General features: G+C 37.9%; 1 protein-coding gene and 1 non-coding gene across 5 annotated transcripts in view; both read right to left on the bottom strand.

Annotated features, from left to right (window-relative positions):
• The window catches only part of DCP2 (decapping mRNA 2), a 54,126-nt gene that overhangs the window by 8,941 nt on the left and 22,125 nt on the right, over nucleotides 1-23,060 (bottom strand). For all 4 annotated transcript variants that reach the window (XR_007127605.1, XM_047730878.1, XM_047730876.1 and 1 more), the window contains 7 exons: nucleotides 22,960-23,058; nucleotides 8,076-8,228; nucleotides 7,842-7,954; nucleotides 7,635-7,742; nucleotides 5,146-5,281; nucleotides 2,826-2,936; nucleotides 682-733 (listed from right to left, as the gene is read on the bottom strand). Coding sequence is in view for 3 of the 4 variants with exons in the window: in XM_047730876.1 (XP_047586832.1) it covers nucleotides 682-733; nucleotides 2,826-2,936; nucleotides 5,146-5,281; nucleotides 7,635-7,742; nucleotides 7,842-7,954; nucleotides 8,076-8,228; nucleotides 22,960-23,058 (772 nt within the window). In the remaining variant the exon portion in view is untranslated. The remainder of the gene's footprint in view (nucleotides 1-681; nucleotides 734-2,825; nucleotides 2,937-5,145; nucleotides 5,282-7,634; nucleotides 7,743-7,841; nucleotides 7,955-8,075; nucleotides 8,229-22,959; nucleotides 23,059-23,060) is intronic.
• Nucleotides 4,309-4,415, bottom strand: LOC125101389 (U6 spliceosomal RNA). Its single transcript, XR_007127808.1, has one exon. It is a non-coding gene; the product is annotated as a U6 spliceosomal RNA (small nuclear RNA).

Raw genomic sequence — 23,060 nt, 5'->3', positions numbered from 1 at the left:
ATAAGCAGTACTGCAAGAAAATATGATTATAATGCTTCCTATTTCTTCAGACTTTTCTGCATGAAAGGCTTAAATTTAAATGGTGAATAAATGTGTTTATCTACTGCACAGGGATTTCACACAATTCAAAACAGCACGTAAGAAAAGTCTACCGTACTTACAAATGACATCTATTAAATCAATATTAACGAAGAATTTTCTACATTCATCACCATTACTTTCCAAATCAGGTCACAAACCTACTCTTTGTAACTGATTAATAAAAGCTATCTCTAGTACCTGCTTAAAAAGTTGCTCACTGCCTCCTGAAAAGCGGGGAATGCTACCCTTCTGAAGTTAGTACTCATATATGTATGTGAGAATGAGGTCTCCTCACCTTTACAATACTTGGTTCTACTCCCCTCTCACCAATATTTATTGACTTACAATATTCACACATAGCACCAACGTTTGACATTCACACACAAAAACAGCACACTGAAAGGAAAAATCATTTCCTCTTGATCATTTAAGGTCATTTTAGCAAGTTTCATACTTAGAGAACGTGACCATATACGAACTCTCTACAAACATGTGCAACTTTTACTGCTTGTCCATCACAGTCCATCATACCACTAAAATCAAGGTTAGGGAAAAACCAAATCAAATCCCACCAGAGGTTTTAAAAAGAAAATGACTTGCCTGTTTCAAAATTATCCTGAAGTTTTCGTGGATGAAGTCTTTTTTCACATTTCTATTTAAAAAAAAAAAAAAAAAAAAACACATACACACACACACACACAACAGCTGCAGTTATTCTACTCACTATAAATAAAGAGATGTATGATCAAGTTTCTCAGGAAGAAGATTCAACCAGTAACATAAGCACCATCCCCGGTCTTACACTGCTATATTTATTTTTTATTTTAAGCCTAAAACTTTTTTTAGTTCTTGATTACATGTACAATATAGAAACACCAGAAAAAGAAAATTACTCATTAAATTTCTCAACCCAGAGATAATTAAGTATTAACATTTCGTGTATCTTTGTAGTTTTTTCTCTATGATGATACTGTGAATTTTCATATAATTACTAAAAATTCAGTGGAATTATTCAGTACATAGGACTATGCTATAATCTACTTTTTTTTTTTACATTTATTTTAGAGAGAAAAAGTATGAGCACGTGCAGGTGGGGTAAGGGGAAGAGGGAAAGAAACTCCAAGAGACTCCCCACTGAGCACGGAGCCCAACATGGGGCTCAATCCCATTATCCTGAGATCATGACCTGGGCTGAAATCAAGAGTTGGACGCTTGACTGAGCCACCCAGGCACCCCAATCTACTTTTTAAATGTAATATGCTGTGAACATTATTTTTTTCAATAAATATAAATCTGTGCCATCATTTTTAATGACTACATGGTAGTCCATTGCATAGATCTATGATACTGCATTTAAAATTTTATTTTGGGGTATCTAGACTGTTTTCATATTTTCATTATCAAAAGAGTAATGGAATGAACATTCTTTAAAATTCTCTTCTAGGGAAACAATTTAAGAACCTTTTCAGGGGCGCCTGGGTGGCTCAGTGGGTTAAGCCTCTGCCTTCGGCTCGGGTCGTGATCTCAGGGTCCTGGGATCAAGCTCCACATCGGGCTCTCTGCTCAGCAGGGAGCCTGCTTCCCCCTCTATCTCTACCTCTCTGTCTGCTTGTGATCTCTCGCTCTGTCAAATAAATAAATAAAATCTTAAAAAAAAAAACCTTTTCAGGCTTTCCATATAGTCAAGGTACTCTCTAGAAGATTGTACCAAGTAGTTATTTTTAAGTGTTGCCAAAACACTCAGCAATATACAAATGGCTCTTTTTATCTGTGCTAATCTGACAGGAAAGAAGTATAATAGTAAAAGGCAAGTAATCTAACAGTAAACTCATCTTTAACATGTGTTTGCCTGCGGAATCAATATATCCCAAGTTAAGTAAACAGCAAACAGAAATTGAGGTAAAAACTTTTTGCTAAAACCTTAAAACTACTATTATCACCCACCATTAAAAAAAGAAAAGTAGGTGAAACTACAAGAGAATTCATCGGGACTTACAGAAAAGGTAAGCAATGGAGACCCATTGGTTATGAACTGCTACTTTCTAGAGCACAGACTAAGAGTGAAAGTCAATGCTTAAAATGCTCACAGTTATCTATCTGCAGGCCTAGTCTAAGGGCTATGGCATTGGCTTTATTTTATTTTTAATTTTCTAAGTTCTATCAACTTAAAAGGAAAAAAATATACCACGATGTTCTTCCCAACTTTCAACTTAATTAAAACAATACAGACTCTGGGGCGCCTGGGTGGCTCAGTGGGTTGAGCCTCTGCCTTCGGCTCAGGTCATGATCTCAGGTCCTGAGATCGAGTCCCACATCGGGCTCTCTGCTCGGCAGGGAGCCTGCTTCCTCCTCTCTCTCTCACTCTCTCTGCTTGCCTCTCTGCCTAACTTGTGATCTCTGTCAAATAAATAAATAAAATCTTTTAAAAAACAAAAACAATACAGACTCTATACAGAAAAATAGTCAAGGACTTGCTTTTTCTAGAAAGCAGGGTTGACTACACAGTTTTCACAGTATTAAAAAATATTTAAATACCCACATAAAAAAGCAAAAATCAGCTGTGCAACTGAATCAATGTGACAAACCTGTAACAGAGAGCCAGAGATTTTAAGTGAGCAAATAATGCACAATTTCACTTCATAAAATCTTACCAATATATCAATTTCACGTGCTTTGACAATGCCCTTGCTCCACTCCTAAAACAGGGTGAACTGCCTTCTTAGATTTAGAGCTAGAAGTCTTACCATCAAGGGATTCTGATGCTTGGCTGGCTGGCTGTGGACCCCGTTTGTTCTTTTCTTTTGATTAGGCGAATCCTGATACTGTTTTCTGCCATTCCCCCTCATACTTTGATTCTGTTTTTCCAATGAGAAGAAATAAAATGTAAACCTACACTATAATGTAACAGGACAAAAGCATATACCCCCAAGATTATGTTTAGCTGGTTGAGTAAGAGTTTAGCAAAGTCCTCCCCCTAAATTTTCCTAAAACACTGGGGAACCACATCATATCAATATCAGTATCAAACTGATGCTTGCCAAAAGGGGGATGCACAAAATGGGTAAAGGGGAGTGGAGGATACAGGTTTCTAGTTATGGAATGAGTAAGTCACAAGAATAAAAGGCACAGTGTAGGGAATACAGTCAATCACGTTGTAATAGCATTCGTTATACAGTGGTTTTATGGTGACAGATGGGAGCTACACCTGTGGTAACAGAGAGATGATGAATCACTATGTTGTACACCTGAAACTAATGTAACATTGTCAGCTATACTCCAATTAAAAAAATTATTTTTTAAATAGTAAGGAAATAGGTTGACAGAAACTCCCATTACCACATGCTTTTAATCTAATTTCATTCATTCTGCTCTTCCTGGTATTTTGTAGTGTGGTATAAGATATATAAAATTTACCTCTATAACTACTTTTAAATATACCATTCAGTGGCAGTAAGTATAGTTACAATGTTGTGCAACCATCACCAGTATCCATCTCTAGAACTTATTTCATCATCCCAGACAGAAACTTTATACCCATTAAATAACTCTGTATTCCCCCATCCCTTGCTTTGGTAAGCTCAAGTTAATTTGTATCTATAAATCTGTCTGTTAGGTACCAAATATAAACAGAATGGTATAATACTTTCCATGGTGTGTGACTTACTTCATGAAGCATGTGCCTAAGTTGCATGACCATGTTGTAGTATGTATGTGTCATGATTTCATTCCTTTTTACGACTATTATACCTATAAGTATATTCTGTCAATCTGTTCATCTGTTGACAGACATGTGGGCTGTTCCCATCTTTTGGCTATTGTGAATAATGCCACTATGAACACGGGTACACAAGTTACCTGGTTGAGTCCTTGATTTCAGTTTTGTGAGGATATACCCAGCAAGTGGAATTGCTGGATCATACGGTAATTCTGTATTTAACCTTTTAAGGCACCACCAAACTATCTTCCATGGCAGCTAGACCATTTACATGCCCACCGAAAATGCAGGGGAATTCTAATTTCTCCACATTCTTATCAACACTTGCTGTTTTCCTTTTTTTTTTTTTTTAATTATTGCAGCTATCCTGATGGATATGAAGTGGTATCTCAGCGTGGTTTTGATTTGCATTTCTCTAAAGACTAATGATGCTGAGATTCTTTTCATGTGTTTATTGGCCATTTGCATATCTGCGTTGGAGAAATGTCTATTCAAGTTGTTTGCTCATTTTTTAATTGGGGTTTCTTTTCATATATTTGCGTGTCATCCTCATGCAGAGGTCATGCTAATCTTCTCTGTATCGTTCCAATTTTAGGATATGTGTTGATAAAGTGAGCACTAATTGGAGTTTTTTGCTGTTGAGTTAGGAGTCTGAATGTTACTCTAACATCAGATATGTGATTTACAAATATTCTCTCATTCTGTGGATTTATCTTTTCATTGAGTGTCCTCTGGTGTACAAAAAGTTTTTAATTTTGATGACCCCAGAATATTTTTTAAAAGAATGCAAACAAAGAAGAGTGGCACACAAATGGATGGCTAAAATGATAAAGACAGACACTGCCAAGAATTAGTAAGGATGTACAACAAGTGGAGTTCTCATATATTCAGTTGGGAATAACTTGAGAACAGGCATATCCAGTGATCTAGAAATTCTATTCATTATCTATACAGAAAAGAATGCTCATCAAAATATACATACAGAAATATCCATAGCAACATTGTTTGCAAAAGCCCAAAACTGGAAACCAAAATGTCCATTAAGAGTAGAACGGATAAAGTGTGGTATAATCATGCACGAGAATACAACACAATAATAAACCTTTCATTGATGGCATATATACCAAAGTCAGATGCTAATTTTTATTACTTACTATACTGTATTTCTACCAAAACTGTAAAGGTGTTAAGAAGTCTCTGCTGCGCTTCTAATCACAAGTCGGGAACACAAAAGTCTTAGATCAACAATGCAAAGTTCTGTAACTGTTAATCTGCAATTCTTCAATTCAGATACATTTCAAAGTCAAATCTAAATTTATGAAAATCTCTTTAAATGTATTATCACTCACCTTTGCTTTTAAAAGGTCAGACATTTCAGAATGATTATTATATGGCTTTTGCTGCAGTGGTTGCCTGTGCTTTATCCACTGGTCACCAGGAGAACCTTCAGGAAATAACTGCTGACTGTGGCGGAATTTGGTTCGACTACACCAAGATTTAAAAAAAATAAAAACCATATCATGAAATTTTCACTTAAAAGTCTTCTAACACCTTGATAGTTTATCTTACAGATCACCAACCTTACTTTCTTATTTACTGTCTACCTCTCTGCAGTGGAATACAAGTTCCCTAAGGGCAGGGATTCTTATCTACTTAACCTACTGCTTTGTCCCTGGCACCCAGAAGAGTGACTGGTGTTCACTATTTCTTGAACGAATTAATAGTGCTACATTTAATCCCAAACTTCCCTAAATTACCCATATTACCTCCTCCCTATAAATGATTATACTTTTTAGGGGAGCCTGGGTGGTTCAGTGGTTAAAGCCTCAGACTGCAGCTCAGGTCATGATCCCAGGGTCCTGCGATCGAGCCCCACATCAGGATCTCTGCTCAGCAGGGAGCCTGTTTCCCCCTCCCGCTCCACCTGCCTCTCTGCCTACTTGTGATCTCTGTCTGTCAAATAAATAAAATCTTTAAAAAGGCGATTATACCTTTTAAAAACCTGAAGAAAATAATTCTAAATTTAGTTGAAACAAACAAATATAAGTGGATGTTCTTATTAGGAGAGACAACTCATTCTCAACCAGAATGTTTAAAGTGTGGAATCTGATCCTACACAGATACAAGTTACAAGTCCTCTATGCTAGAAGCGGATCTGAAATTTAAGCTATATTCTAAAGCAAAAACATTAAGGGGCCCAAGACAATAGATGAGCAAATTAAATAAAGGTCTGGTCTCAAATTCTTATGTGAAAGAATCTGATTGTAAAAGGTTGTATTCACACAGTAGTCTGTAATAAAGAGATATCATTTTTTTAAAAAGATTTTATTTATTTGACAGAGAGATCACAAGTAGGCAGAGGGGCAGGCAGAGAGAGAGGGGGAAACAGGCTCCCTACTGAGCAGAGATCCAGATGCAGGGCTCAATCCCAAGACCCTGAGATCATGACCTAGGCCAAAGGCAGAGGCTTAACCCAGTGAGCCACCCAGGCGCCCTAAGAGATACCATTTTATAGTACCGCTTACAGGTATAGTAACAGTCCAGGGTCAGTGATCTAAAGAACCGTACTACAGTGATTGTTTCTGAATATTTCACAATTCTCCTTTCCCATTTAAAAATAACAACAAAATTGCAGCATGCCTACTTTATTGAGACAAAATTCAGGTATTTCCTCTAACACATCATCACAGACATTAGTCTATATACTAAGAACACACCATCCTGCCTAAGAAACCTGAAAGTTGGTTAGAATTGCTTCGTAACATCCTTACTCCACTCTCCAGGACCACAAAGCCTAGGACTAAAAGATACAGGAGTCACCTCACTTGCTATGATGGACAGTCTCCCAAACACCAAATACCACTGTTTTCCAAACACTGTCACTATTTTGTAACTTTTGAATAGTATGTTTCTTCTAAATCTTAACTACACTCCCATCTACTTTTCCTATACTGTTTCACTTGTGTCTAATAGTATATCATTTGGGGATTATAATCGCAGGTTCTGAAAGGCAGAAATGACTCTCGAGGCATAGTCTAAGCTCCTGTCCTCATAAAACCCAACCAAGATGAAATATTCCCTATGTATTTAAAAAAATATTGACTATAGATGTGGTTTGTTCCTGTTTAATTTCTGAAGCCCTCAGACAGAATCAGAACATTTAATTAAGAAAATGTATAACGCAATTCTCTCTGAACCTAACATATAAAAGTTCTAGCAAGCTTATTACAAATATATATGGCTTATTTAACAAAATTATTTACTCAGCCTACTCTGTAATTATAATTTGGATATAATTAACTTCCAACCAAGAAAATGTTCTTTGTGGTTCCTGTCCATGTAACAGTCACTTTTTACAATACAACAAATAGTCTTTGTTAGGGAAAGAAAAGCAGCAAGCCCAAGTCTTCACAATTCAAGTTTCGGAACAAATTATTCATCAGTATTCCTCATAACCCCTATACAAAAACAGACTTCAATATATCCTCCATTCAACCATCTTCAGAGACTCAACTGTCTCTGAAGTAGGCTATGAGAAGAGAATAGCAACATACACAGAGGCAGATTTTTTTTCCCCTCCATGTTCTATCTCCCCATCTAGAAAGTTGGTACCCTCTTGTGTATGCTATTTTAAAATGTGCCTGAAGCTCCTTTCAAACTCCAATTAACCTTTTTCATCTCATCAAAAACCCTTAAAAAAAATTTCTATTATCTCTAAGACCAGTAACAAAATAATACCCACAAAAAGGAATCCAATACCTCTGTAAACTTTAGAAGGAAAATGCTACTGCATTAAAAACTATCAGAATGCAGGAATTCTATGAATATATTTCTTTACCTCAATTTTTCCACAGTGGGTTTAGCTGGTGTGCTACCAACTGAGGAAAATCCATTGTCACTGTCTGAGGAATCTCCAAATCTCCGCGAAAGCCAGTCCCTTAATGGTCTATGAAAACATTAAGAATTCACTCTTAAAATTTGGCTACATTAAAAAAAAAAAAAAAAGATCAGAAGTAGTATTGTTTTTCAAGAAACAGGAACATACCTGATAAAGGGAATGGCCATAAAAAATTTATTAGGTGCCAAACCAAGTTTGGATTTCGGGGTCATATCATTTCTATGGCAGGGCAATTTCTCAATGGAGAACCACTCAATGTTCTGAGACACAAAAAAAATAATTCATTTAGTTAATTATCATCAGGGAGTTTCTAAAAGCAATTTCTTACTTCATTCAATTGGGATACTGCCCAGCAGCCTGAAAATACTTTAAATTACATACCCGAATTTCTCTTCTGGTTTTTGGGTTAAATTTTGTGTCTTTTGGAATTCCTGGAATGATGTACAAACGAGCAAGCTGGTCATTGATTCGAAGTTCAATGTAATCATCCTTACAAATATAATCTTTGATGTCAAAACCAGTTTCTTCAAAGACCTGGAAATAACAAATTTAGGTGACGATTTTCAATTGTTTCTGTTAGACCTCCAGTTTGTTAAAATTTATTCCAAAGCAAAATCTCAGAAAAATCCAGACAATTAAAGGCATGAAAACATAAGGCAAGAAATCAGAATATTCTAGGATCTAGTTCTAGCTCCGAAGTGTGTTCAACTATGGATAAACCCTTTTACATATCTCAGCCCAAGTTCTTCACCTATTCAATGAAGAAAGATGTGTGATTTACAAAAAGAAGTATGTATTATTTGGTCTTCATCCCTTTCTGATACAAAGCTCCTAAAACCCTTGGAATTTCCTAATCGATGAAAGCAACCAAGGTACCTTTTGCCATGTTACTGAGGTGACTTTTGGACCCCACCTAAAGATGGGGGGCTGATTGCAAGGACAACCAACCAAGGGATCAGAGGATTAGAATTTTCAGTCCACCTTCAAACCCTACCCCACCTCCCACCTCCATGAAGGGGAGAAAGTCTGGAGATTGAGCTCCATGGTCAACAGCTAATGATTTAATCAACCCTGCCTATATAAAGAAGGCTCCATAAAAACCCAAGGTGTGGCACGACTTCCGGGCTGGTGAACGTGGAGATTTGGAAGAGTGGTACACTAGGAGACAACACAGAAGTTTTGCAACCCTTCCCCACATCCTGCCCTCTGCAGCTCTTCCATCTGGGTGTTCTTGAATTATATATCCTTTTAAATACACTGGTGATCAAGTAAAATGTTTCTCTCAGTTCTGAAAGCCACTCTAGCAAATTAAACCCAAGGAGGGTGTCTTTGGAACCTCCAATAGGTTAGATGCACAGAAGACAACAAATTGCAACTGTCATATGAAGTAAAAGGAAGTCTTGTAGGACCGAGCCTTTAACCTGAAGAATCTGATGACATTTCCAGATAGAGTCAGAACTGAGTTGAACTGTAGGATACCCAGCCAATGTCTGACAACTGCTTGTTGGTGTGAGGAATGTCACCCCTCCCCCAACACACACATACATTGTAATTGAGTCCATAACTCTTAAAATGTTAGAATACAGCAACAGTTCCCAGTCTGTGGAGAGTACATACTGGGACCACATATGGATTTTATTCATAGCATCTACAAATCTAAATGTACACCAAGCTACAAACTAAAAATTGCCTTACACATATAAAACTGTTTCTTGGGCTCCAGGATGCCTCAGTTAGTTAAACATCTGTCTTCAGCCCATATCATGATCCCAGGGTCCTGCAATAGAGTCCTGCACTGGGCTTCTTGCTCTGTGAGGAGTCTACTTCTTCTCCCTCTGCACCTCCCCACCCTGCTAGTGCTCTCTCTCTTGCTCACTCTCTCTCAAATAAATAAAATCTTAAAAACAAACAAACAAAAAAACCCATTTTTAAAATGAAAACTGAATTGTGATTAGTACTAAAACTTAAACGCACAGATTCCAAAAGTATAGTTACAACCCCATGTGTTGGGGTTGGCAGGGTGGAGAGATGAATGCAAAAAAAACTGAAAACCAGTGAAACAGACTCATGGTTCTAAAACTGCCTTCCCTCAGCAGTGCCTCAAGGGCTGGAAGAGAAGGAATTGGGAGAACATAAATCTCAGGAACTGATATTACATCTAACCTTCACCTCTTCCCTCAACTAGAGAAACCACATTTACTCTGATTAAACCACTGGTCTCTTCTGGACTTAAAAGTTCTCCTTCAAATAACATCTGCATTACTCTGACAAAGTCCTTCCCCCACTTCACCCCCACCAATCAAAAAGGCTTTGAATTCTCAGTGGCTAGAACCCATTTTGGATCTTTTACACATTCCTAGTTCCTCCCCTTTCCTCTGGTTTCAGCATCTGTTAACCACTCAGTGGGACAAAAGATGTTAAAACACATGGACAGGGGCACCTGGGTGGCTCAGTGGGTTAAAGCCTCTGCCTTCAGGTCAAGTCATGATCCCAGGGTCCTGGGATTGAGCCCCGAATCTGGCTGTCGCTCAGCGGGGAGCCTGCTTCCTCCTCCTCCTCCTCTCTTTCCCTCTCTCTCTGCCTGCCTCTCTGCCTACTTGTGATCTCTCTCTCTGTCAAATAAATAAATAAATCTTTAAAACACATGGACAGGCTTGAATCTCTTCAAAGGTACAGGTATGCAGGAGCTTTTCCTGCTCATTTGTCTCTTCCCTCTTTGTCACTTCATGCACCTCTTTCTACATTCCTCAAAAAAGGCACAGTATCCTTCTCCCAGACATGTGTAGTCTAGGACTCCCAATTTAAGCTCCTCCACGATATACAACTCATTTGTTACCATTTCTGTAAATCCCTAAGCATGCTAAACCTCCTGTTCCTCATTAAAAATAAAAAAGCTAGGTGAATATACTCACTTGAAAAATGTTCTATAGGTATACAGAATATGAGAAACATTTGTATTTCCTACTTCTGGGAATGTCAGACTGGGTACCTAAGTACATATGTGGTATTGGAAAAAAATTGTCCTGTGTTTCTTTATATCTATATCTGGTATTGTCCTATGTTTTTTTATATGTTTGTCCTATGTTGTCCTATGTTTCTTTATATCTACACCTGGTATTGTAGGTATACATAATTAACAGTCTATTAAAGGTGATCAGTGACATTCAAACAAAGCAAAACTATGTTATCTTTCCCAGAATAATCTGAAGCTCCATGACAAAAGTTTCATACCTCCCCATATCTTAACATTTATATACACAGGACAATGTAATTAAAACCATCAATCATGTGGATTTATTTCACAATGCATATATGCTATCTGATGTTTCCATTAAAGCAAAATCCAGATGCTCTAGTTTTCCTTTTACTTAAAACAAAGGTCTACTCTACTGTTTGAGACAGAGATTAAAAACATTTTTGATTATATATTAACCTTGAGAGATATTAGATTTATAACTATAACAAGACTGCGGCACCAAAAAAAAAAAAAAAAAAAAAAAAGACTGAGATACCTAAAAGTTTGCACATCAATGATACAGGAGCTGCTTCTCTTTATCAAAGGGAAGACATAAACCAGAAGACATTAACAGTACAATCCACAATATGTCAGAAAGCCCTATGTATCAAGAGAAGTAACCCAACTTTTAAAAAATGGGTAATATAGGGCGCCTGGGTGGCTCAGTGGGTTAAGCCGCTGCCTTCGGCTCAGGTCATGATCTCAGGGTCCTGGGATGGAGGCCCGCATCGGGCTCTCTGCTCAGCAGGGAGCCTGCTTCCCTCTCTCTCTCTCTCTCTCTCTCTGCCTGCCTCTCTCTCTACTTGTGATCTCTCTCTGTCAAATAAATAAATAAAATCTTTAAAAAAAAAAAATGGGTAATATACAAGTGGGTACTTAATTAAGAAAACATACAAGTGGCCAATAAGAACATGACAATGTGCTCAAAATCATTTAACTTTAAGAAAATGCAAATAAAAATACAATGATAAAGCATTGCATTCCCATCAGAATGGCTAAATTTTTTCATTGAAATATAATTAATGGATAACGTATTACTTTCAGGGGGTGCCTGGGTAGCTCAGTGGGTTAAGCCTCTGGCTTCAGCTCAGGTCATGGTGTCAGGGTCTTGGGATCAAGCCCTGCATCGGGCCTTCTGCTCAGCAGGGAGCCTGTTTCTCCCTTTTCCTGCCTCTCTGCCTACTTGTTATCTCTCTCCCTCTGTCAAATAAATAAATAAAATCTTTAAAAAAAAAAAAGATTGGTCTCTCTTCTTCCCCCTCTTCCCCTCCCCCACTCTATCTCTCAAAAAATAAATGAATAAAAATTTTAAAAAAGCATTAGTTTCAGCAGTACAACACAATGATCTGATACTTGTGTGTTTTTTAAAGATTTTATTTATCTAACAAACAAATATTTACTTGGCAGTGAGAGAGGGAACACAAGCAGGGAGAGTGGGAGAGGGAGAAGCAGGCTTCCCACTGAGCAGGGAGCCCGATGTAGGGCTCCCTGGGATCCCACGACCCTGGGAGCATGACCTGAGCCAATGCAGATGCTAAGGACTGAGCCACCCAGGCGCCCCCTAATGATTTGATATTTGTATACAGTGAAAATTACCGTAAGAGTTTTTCTACTATTATTGAGATATAATTGACATATATCACTGTATAAGCTTAAAGTGTATAGCATGCTTTGACATAAATATACTGTGAAATGATTACCACCTTAAGTTTAGTTAGCAACCACTGCCTCATACAGCTACAGTAAAAGGGAAAAGGCAAAAGTATTTTTTTCCTTGTGATGAGAACTCTTAAGATGTACTCCCTTAACAACTTTTATATATATCATACAGCAGTGGTTACCTATAGTCATCATGCTGTACATTACATCCCTACCACTTATCTATAATAGGAAGTTTGTACCTTTTGACCATGTTCCTCCAATTCTCCCTACCCCCCGCATCCCCACTCTGGGAACAACAAATATGATCTTTTTCTGAGACTGGTTTTTTGTTTTTTCTTTCTAGATTCCACATATAACTGAGATCATATGACATCTGTCTTTCTCTTATTTCAAAATCTTAGCATAATGCCCTCAAGGTCCATATATGTTGCACAAGTGGCAGGATTTCCTTGTTAATGGCTGAATAATACCCATTTTGTGTGTGCAGTGTGTGTGTGTGTATATATATACCCCACAGCTTCTTTATCTCCTGTCAGTGGACACTTAGGTTGTTTCCACTTCTCAGCTACTATAAATAATGCTGCGACCATGGGTACAGTATCTTTTCAAATTAGAGTATTAGTTTCTTTTGAATATAGTGGAATTGAAGTGGAATTGCTGGATTATATGGTAGTTTTATTTTTTGAGAAATCTCTATACTGTTTTCCATAGTGGCTACACCAGTTTACAATCTCACCATCAGTCCCCTTATCTTCACATCTTCACATTTATCTTTTTGATAACAGCCATTCTAACAGGTGTGAGGTGATACCTCATTGTGTTTTTTTTTTCTTTTTGCAGTTTTGATTTGCAATTTCCCTAATGACTAGTGATGTTGAATACCTTTTCATGTACCTGTTGGTATTTGTAGCTCTCCTTTAGGAAAATGTCTATTCTGGTCTTTTGCTCATTTTTAATTGGATTAGTAGGGTTTTTTTTTTTTGTTACTGTGTTTAGGAGTTCTTTATATATTTGGGGTATTAACCCCTATATAACTTGCAAATTTCTTTTTTCCATTCTGTAACCCTTTTACTTTGTTGGCACTTTCTTTTGCTGAGGCTTTTCAGTTTGATGTAGTCCCACTTGTTTTTTATTTTGTTGCTTGTGCTTTAGTAGGTGTCACATTCAAAAAGCACTGCTAAGACCCACGTCCACGAGCTTTTTTCCTATAACTCCTTCTAGAAGTTTCATGGTTTAGGTCTTACATTTAATTCTCTCATCCATTTTGAGTTAATTTTTATGAGTGGCATAAGACATGCATCTAGTTTCTTTATTTTGTCAATGCCTAATTTTCCCAGCACCATTTACGGAAGAGACCATCTTTCCTCCCTTGTGTTTTCTTGGCTCCCAGGTTAAATATTAGTTGACCGTACATGCTTGGGTTTATTTCTGGGCTCTCAATTCTGTTCCTCTCATCCATTTTTCTGTCAGTACCACACAGTTTTGATGACCTAAGTCTTACAGTAGCTTGAAACCAGAAGTGTGATGCCTCCCATTCTGTTGTTCTCAGGACTGCTTTGGCTATTCAGGGTCTTTTATGGTTCTGAACAAATTTTAGGACTGTTTTTTCCTCTTTCTATTAATAAATGCCATTGGAATCTTGACATGGATTGCACAGAATTTATAGATGACTTTTACCAGTATTAACATTTTAACAATATTAATTCTTCCAATCCATAAACATGGGATAAAATTGTTGGAATTTCTCATGTTGGCCTGGATAACTAGAACTTTCATATATAGGTGGTAGGAATGTAAACTGGTACAACCACCCAGAAAACTACTGGCAACAGGTTTACATCATCTTTATGACTAAGCCACACCTAGAGAAATGAGAGCTTATTTACCTCAACAAAGACATATAAGAATACCTGGGACAGTTTTATTAATAATACCCAAAAGCAGGGTGCCTGGGTGGCTCAGTCGGTTAGGTGTCTGCCTTCAGCTCAGGCCATAATCTCAGGGTCCTGGGATCGAGCCCTGCAATAGGCTCTCTGCTCAGCAGGGAATCTGCTTCTCCCTCTCCCTCTGTGCTTGGGTGCTTGCTCTCCCCCTCAAATAATAAAATCTTTAAAAATTAATAATAATAGCCAAAAGATGGATACAATCCAATGCATAAGAGATAAAGCACTGCAACTATCTGTACACTGGAATACTAAAGAGCAATAAAAAGAAACCCAACTACCGATATATGCAGTATAAATCAATCTCACAGATTTATATGGAGACAAACACAAAAAAATAAAGGACCTAACACAAAATCCTTTTAATATGAACCTCAAGAACAAGCAAAACTAATCAATGGTGATAAAAGGCAAAGTACTGCTTCCCTCTAGGAGGTGTGGGAAAACTGGGTATTGACTGAGAAAGGGCAGGATAGAATCTTCTGAGGTGCTGGCAATATTCTGTATCTTGATCTGAATGTTGGTTTCACATATATAAACATTATTAAATTAAACACATATATAAACATTATTAAATTGTTCTGATTAGCTTCCTTCCCTGAATAGTACTTATAATAACAAATAAGAATACATACCTAGTCATGTAAGTCTGTATGTGAGAAACTACGCTGAAAGTAAATAGTATAATCCAAGTTCCTTGTGAGCAAAACCTGTTAACTTTGTGTTACAAATAGTATCTAACTACACACACGCTTAATAAAATAAATATTGAGGGGCTGCTAGGTGACTCAGCTGCTAAGGATCAAGCCCCTCTGTCAGGCTCCTTGCTCAGCAGGAAGACTGCTTCTCCCTCTCCCTCTGCTTGGCATTCCCACTGCTTGTGCGCTCTCTCGCTATGTCTCTTTGTCAAATAAACAAAATCTTAAAAAAAAAAAAAAAAGTACTGAAGAAGACTGAGGAATTTTTCAAATTAAAGGAGACTGAAGATATGTAATAATGTAATGCAAACACAATGCCTGAGCCTGGAAGAGAATCCTGGATGGGAAAGGGGTTGAAACTGCTGAAAGGAACATACTGGGGCAATTGGTAAATGTGAACATTAAATACCTATTAGATAACAACACCTACCAAAGTTAAATTCCTGAATTTGATAATTACACTGTGATTACATAAGGGAACTTCCTAGTTCTTAAAACTTATATGCATTAGTATTAAGGGATTAAGGTACATGATGTCTGCAATTTACTCCAAAATTATTCAGCAATAATAATAAAAACCAAGGGATGTCTGAGTGGTACAGTCGGTTAAGCATGCGACCCTCAGTTCTGGCTCCAGTTGTGATCTCACGGTCATGAGATGGAACCCTGTGTGGGGTTTCACATTCATCTTGGAGTCTAGACTCTCCTTCAGCCTCTCCCCACCATGTGCTCATTTGTGTGTGCATACACCTTCTCTCACCCTAAAATACATAAATAAATCTTAAGGGACACCTGGGTAGCTCAGTCGGTTAAGCGTCTGACTCTTGATTTCGGCTCAGGTCATGGAATTGAGCCCTGCATCAGGCTCCAAGCTCAGCGGGGAGTCTGCCTGGGATTCTTTCTCTCTCTGCCCCTCCCTCCCCCTGCTCCCGTGCTCGCTCTAAATATTTTTTAAAAAAATAAAATAAAAACTGGGGTGCCTAGGTGGCTCAGTTAAGCGTTTGCCTTTGGGCTCAGGTCACAATCTCGGGGGCCTGGGATCAAGCCCTGCATCAGGCTTCCTGCTCAGCAGGTAGTCTGTTTCTCCTTCTCCCTTTGCCCCCTCCCCTTAAACCCACTTGTGCTCTCTGCTGTCTCTCCTGCTCTCTCAAATCAGTAAAATCTTTAAAAAATAAAATAAAAGCCATATGCACATACATAAGTGAATGTAAAAAACCAAGTATGGCAAAACGTTAGCAGGCAAATCCATTCTTTGTATTATTTTTCTCTATACTACTTGAAATTATCTCTATCAATATATTTAGTGCACTCAAATATATACTGTGTGCTTAGTAAGTTAACAACTACTATTCGATGCATGGGCTTCAGGAATTAACAGAGCAAGCACTGCTCTTCAAGGAGCTCAGCCTAAAAAAGAAAATAGTTGTAATCAGGACATACATGCCAAGAGGTAGGAGGGTACTATAAGGATACATAACTCAGCTCTGGGTTAAGGTGTGAGTTGTGAAATGGGGTGGTCATCTGGAGAAGGTATCATGGAAAGCATCCTATTCTGCTGGATACACCTGAGCTGCGACTTGAAAGATGAACAGGAGTTAGCCACATAAGAAGAAAAAGGCATCCATTTAGAGATCTGGGGATGGCTATAGCTGGAATCATATGGAAGGAAGTGGTACAGTAAGAGACAAAATAAGAGCCATCAGCACTAAACACAGGCAGCTTCAAACCCTGTACAACCAAACTTATAACAAGTATAATAAAGTAACAGATATAATCTCTCAATTCTAAAAGTGATTAATAATCAATTTGCCTCTAAAGTTAGGAATCCACTCTCATTAGACTTACTGGGAAAAGTTTTTAGTAACTCACTTACATATAAAGATACCAAAGACAAAAATTTCAATATCATCTTCTGTGGATAAAATTCATTTCTGTATTTTAATACTTAAATTTTCCTAGCACACAGAAAAGGATTAACTTCCCAAATGATATCAGATAAAATTCCTAAAGTAAGATTTTAAAATGTGCTGAAAAAGCACCAGCACAGACAGATAAAGAAATCCTCTGCCTACTGTCCTTTTATAAACTTACAGGAAGAGGTAGAATAAATCCACCAATACTTCCTCTGTACAGATTCTATCAAGATTTAATCATAATACGCAGGATTAAATGCATAATAAAGGAGGTTTCATTACAGTAAAATATATTGTTTTGCTAAATAACAAGCAACAAAAATAAGTCCCAAAACAAGTGAATTGCCAAGTATCATTTACTTGCGCAACAACTGGTGTTTCACAACAACAATAAAAATACACTGAGGTTATCCTCCCATCCAAGTACTAACCAGGCCCGACCCTGCTTAGCTTCCGAGATCAGACGAGATCGGGCGCGTTCAGGGTGGTATGGCCGTAGACCACTGAGGTTATCCTAACGCACCCTTTCAACAGTATCTAGAAAACATTTTTCACATATTTGTCCTAAATCTACTTCACTGAATAAAAGTAATCAGAACCCAATTAATAGCGGTGAACCAAAAGGTCAAGGACTGGAAACTGTAACGATGACACTACGCTCTCTGTTGACAGTTATATTCACACCTTGTCCCTGAGAAGGCTGCCGCTGCTTCTTTCAGTTCAGCCCACAGACACAGCCCTTATAAGATGGGTCAGATTCTGCTATAACAAAACACCCCTGGACAGCCACAGATAATGGAATAAGAACAATAACGTAACTAAAATAAACCAAATTAATTTGTCATTAGCAACTTAAAAGGGTAAGCACCCATGACAGAACTGCATAACTTAAAAGTCCAAGAAAAAGCGTTTAAGGCATCAGCCTAGCTAATGGAAGCTAAAAAAAATTAGAACTCCTCCTTATAGCTTAATACAAGAGAAAATGAAAAGAAACATTGTTATTTTTCGGAGGAGTTTGTGGTAATATCCCAATCTGGGTTTAAACTAAAACTTACAAACAGTACATCCTCCCCCTACCACCACCGAACAGTACTGCAGCACCATCAAGTGGCAGAAGGACACACTACACGTCTAGGACCGCTAGGTGAACACTTTGATTACTCAAAAAGGGAAATGCTATGAACTAAAACTTCATCTCACCAATATTCATGTTGAAGGCCTAACCCTCAATGCGACTGTGTTTGGGGAGAGGGCCTGTGAAGAGATGATAAAGGTAAAATGAGGTCATAAGGTTGGGAGCCTAATCCAATAGGGCAGATGCCCTTGTAAGAAGAGGAAGAAACACAGGCACCCAGGTGGCTCCGTGGGTTATAAATAAGCCTCTGCCTTTGGCTCAGGTCATGGTCTCAGGGTCCTGGGATTGAGCCCCACATCGGGCTCTCTGCTCAGCGGGGAGCCTGCTTCCCCCTCTCTCTCTGCCTGCTTCTCTGCCTACTTGGGATCTATCAAAAAAATAAATAAAATCTTAAAAAAAAAAAAAAAAAAGAAGAGGAAAAGGAAGAGACATGGCACACTCTGCACTCACAAAGGCACCCAAGAAAGACCATGTAAGCACAGTGAGAAAGCAGCCACGTACAAGCTGGGATGAGAGCCCTCACCAGGAACCTTATGAGCAGGCAACTTTATCTTGGGAGCCTCTAGAATTGGGATAGATAAATTTCTGTTGTTTAAGCCACTCAGGCCATGGTACAATGTGCAACCTTAATCTTAAAATTTTTGTCTCTTTATATAACAGAGGCAACCATTTAAAAAATCAGATGTAGGGGCACCTGGGTGGCTCAGTGGGTTAAAGCCTCTGCCTTTGGCTCAGGTTGTAGTCCCGGGGTCCTGGGATCCAGCCCCACATCGGGCTCTCTGCTCAGCGGGAAGCCTGCTTCCTCCTCCCTCTCTCTGCCTGCCTTTCTGCCTACTTGGGATCGCTGTCTGCTAGATAAATAAAATCTTAAAAAAAAAAAAAAAAACATATAAAAGTCAAATTCTAATCCCAAAATTTACAAAAATTAAAGAAAAGGTTTTTTTCTGACAAGTTCCTTTATCAGCAAAAAGAGGACGTTTCTTAGATCAAAAAGGTTAGAAGGATTATTGTTATTATCAAAAGGGAAAAAATCTTCCCCTAAAATTTAGACTACAGTTCCTAAGAATACTTGCACTTTCCTCAGAGCAAGACAAAAACTCTAAAACAGAAAAAGAAAAGTGATTCGAATCAGAAAGGTAAATGTTATTAGAAAATATTTATACTTAAAAATCACAAATTCCTTCCATTTTCATCTATGTGTTAAGAAATACTCATTTACAAATATTCCTTGACTGCCTATATTGTAGTAGTCAGGAACATGGACTCCAGTACCAACCACCAGTGTTTTGCATCCCTGTTCTGCTGTTCACTGTGAGACCTTGGTATATGACTGAACTCTCCCATAATGGTTGTGTTCCTCCCCACAAGACTCTCTATAGCATCCTATCATTGACACTCCATTCTCCCACTCCCCATGCCCCTAATATATTTCATTTACTTTCTTAGAAACTGTGGTGATCTATAATCATTACTGAAATTAGCACCACATGAACTGGACAATCTTTTACCTTAGTATCCCAGAGCAGAAAACAAGATAAACTAAACTGAAAACTAGGTGCCTCAGCTCACAGGTTAACTGCCTCTGCACCCCCCCATTCCCTCCCCCAATACTTTATTTCTGCATCATCCTGACTCTTTATAATATAGTGTATAAAACTGGTCAGAAGAAAGGTTATAGTGATAGATGTAGATAATTCCTTAGACATGGGATAGTTCTCTTCAGTTATGCAAGTTTAGTATACGTGCTGCCGAAGCGAGCACCAGTTATGCAAGTTTAAACACTTGATTTCCTCCAAGTTCCCTCAAAAAGATCCAATTAAAAAGACAGATCTCACCAAATTTAGTCCAAATTTAGACTGTTTTCTAGTTAATGCAGTGTCTTTTCTGGACCCAGACAATTATCTACTGCTATAGGATTAACCTAACTCTACATACAGAACTACACATCAATTCCTCTAAGTAGGATGCTATGATTTCTACTTGTCCTTCCTTTTGAGCAAGAGAATCCGAGTTTGAGGACATAAAAGGGAGACTTTACAACTGCTCCATTTCATCTCCTACCACCTACAAAAAGGAAAAGGAAAGCTCTTACAGTATGTGTCAATTTCTCTCCTGCTACCTGAACAGCTTTTAATGTTAGGAGGTGTGTATAAACCTTCACTTACCTGGATACAATGACTTTGTCTATAATCTGTTGAAAACACTTCAATTAGCTCTTCTATATTAAATTTAAAATGCAAACCATTAATGGTTTTTCTGTGTTAAATAACTACTAGTAGTTTATAAGAATCTTAATTATTATTGCTCACTAATAATTACATCCAAACTTAAACCAGGTGGTGAACGTTGGTGCAGCAAAACACTGAATTAAAAAAAATTATAAGGCAACAGATCAAAATGAGATTTGCCACAAAATCTATATTGCCACCCCAAAAATATTTCAAAGTTAATCACTAACACCTTAGATTTACCTTAAGTTATTAAGTCCTTACGTAACTCTTCTTAATAAATGTGTATCTCACAGAGAAATTAAGTAGCTCACCCTAAGTCTCTAGGCTTCTAACATATATGAGAACTATTAATGGAAAAAAAATCTTTCAACTCCTAGGCTAGTTTTCTTTCCATTATATCATGCTTCTTTATAGCTCAGGGTCTCAAATTTCAAGGATAAGATGTAGTGCAATAAATGACCAAGGAATTGATAAATAAGAATACAGTCCACAGGGTGTCTGGGCGGCTCAGTGGGTTAAGCCTCTGCTTTCAGGTCAGGTCATGATCCCAGAGTCCTGGGATCGAGCCCCGCATCAGGCTCTCTGCCTAGCAGGGAGCCTGCTTCCCCCCCTCTCTCTGCCTGCCTCTCTGCCTACTTGTGATCTCTGTCAAATAAATAAAATAAAATAAAATAAAATAAAATAAGAAATCCTGGGGCGCCTGGGTGGCTCAGTGGGTTAAGCCGCTGCCTTCGGCTCAGGTCATGATCCCAGGTCCTGGGTTCGAGCCCCGCATCGGGCTTTCTGCTCAGCAGGGAGCCTGCTTCCTCCTCTCTCTCTGCCTGCCTCTCTGCTTACTTGTGATTTCTCTCTGTCAAATAAATAAATAAAATCTTTAAAAAAAAAAAAAAGAATACAGTCCACAGTGTATCACAAGTAATACATAATTAACACCAAACAAATGTCTAAACAATAACTTATAAAAGTTCCAAGACTATTATAGGGTAGAGCTCATGAATTAATTTTTTAAATACATGGAATTTTAATTAACAATAAACTTTAGAAATTTTCCACTCTACAGAATGACTAGAATCAGAAAGACAAGAAATAACAAGTGCTGGTGAAGATGTGAGAAAAAGAAACTCCCATGCATCTGTTGGTGGGAATGCAAACTGGTGCCACCACTGTGCATAACAGTATCAGGTTCCTCAAAAAATTAAAAATAATAATAACCACATGATCCAGTAATTCCACTACTAGGTATATATCCAAAGAATACAAAAACGCTAATTTGAAAAAGTATACGCACCCTTATGTTTATTACAGCCTTATTTACAACAGCCAAAACATGGAAGCAACCCCAGCATCGACTGACAGATGACTGAATAAAGATACGGTGTGTGTACACACACATATACACAGGAGTATTACCCAGCCATAAAAAAGAATGAGATCTTGCCATTTGCAACAACATGGATAGATCTAGAGGGTATTATGTTAGGTGAAATAAGTCAAACAGAGAAAGACATTACCTTGTGATTTCATTTATATGTGGAATCTAAAAAACAAACAGCAGAAACAGGCCCATAAATAGAGAACTGATGGTTTCCACAGGGGACAGGATTGGGGGATGGGAAAATGGATGAAGAGGAGTGGGTAGTACAGACTTACAATTATGGAGTGAGTAAGACATAGGGATGAAAAGTAGAGTATAGGAAATATGGCCAATGGTATTTTAATAACAGTGTATGGTGACAAATGACAGCTACACTTGTGAGCATAGCATAATGTTTAGACTTGAATCCCTATGTTGTACACCCGAAACTAATATAACACTGTGTGTAAACTATACCTCAGTTAAAAAAAATTTATTCACTCTAAATCTCATTGACAAATAAACTCAGATACTGGATACAGAGCTACTTGGTGGCAATTCTTCGGGCAAAAAAGATCTTTTGAGCTGGGTCTAGATAGGATTTGAATAGGCAGGAAGAAGAGGGAAACTTCCAGTGAGGGAAATAATATAAGCAAAGTTTAGAACTGAAACAAAGCAGTCAAATTCAGAGACAGAGAATAAATTCTTCTGACCAAGAACAAAGACAAATTTAGGAATAGCTAAATTTTGTGTTGGGGATAAGGGAGGGAGTTTCAATACTTAAAAGAATTAAATTTCATCTTACAGACAACAGGAAGCTACAGAGGGTTCTGAGCAACAAATGTAAATTTCTTAGAAAAGCCAAAATTGTGTCTGGAAGCCAAGACTATAAACGTAAAACAAGGACTGTAACTGCCAAAATGTTTTACCAATTACAAATCCAACTCTTAAAAAAGTGTAGAGAATATATCATCAAAATAGAAAGGAGTTAGAGATAACAATTAAAAATGGGCAAAAAAGAAAATGGAGGGGTGCCTGGGTGGCTCAGTGGGTTAAGCCTCTGCGTTCAGCTCAGGTCATGATCTCAGGGTTTTGGGATCAAGCCCCGCAAAAAAAAAGAAAATGGAAACAAATTAAGGGAAGAATAATAGAAGAGATATGGGCAAAAGCATTGTTATAAAAGAGAAGTTACTTCATGCAGTCAAGTTCTAGAAAGAGGATTTAATGATTCAAACAATAAATCTCCATGGCTAAAAAGCACACTCAAAGCATAATCACCAAATATTACTAGGTTTCAAACTGCAGGAACTCACCTCTCTAGCAGCACAATCATGAGGAGCTTCTTCTTTATTTACTTTTCCTTTTGGAAATCCCCAGCCTGATTTTGCTAGATACCCCTGAACCAATAGTACCT

This window comes from Lutra lutra, chromosome 5 (assembly GCF_902655055.1).
Source record: "Lutra lutra chromosome 5, mLutLut1.2, whole genome shotgun sequence".
NCBI lineage: Eukaryota > Metazoa > Chordata > Mammalia > Carnivora > Mustelidae > Lutra > Lutra lutra.
The sequence above is the reverse complement of the archived record's forward strand: the minus strand, read 5'-3'. Positions and strand labels throughout refer to the sequence as shown.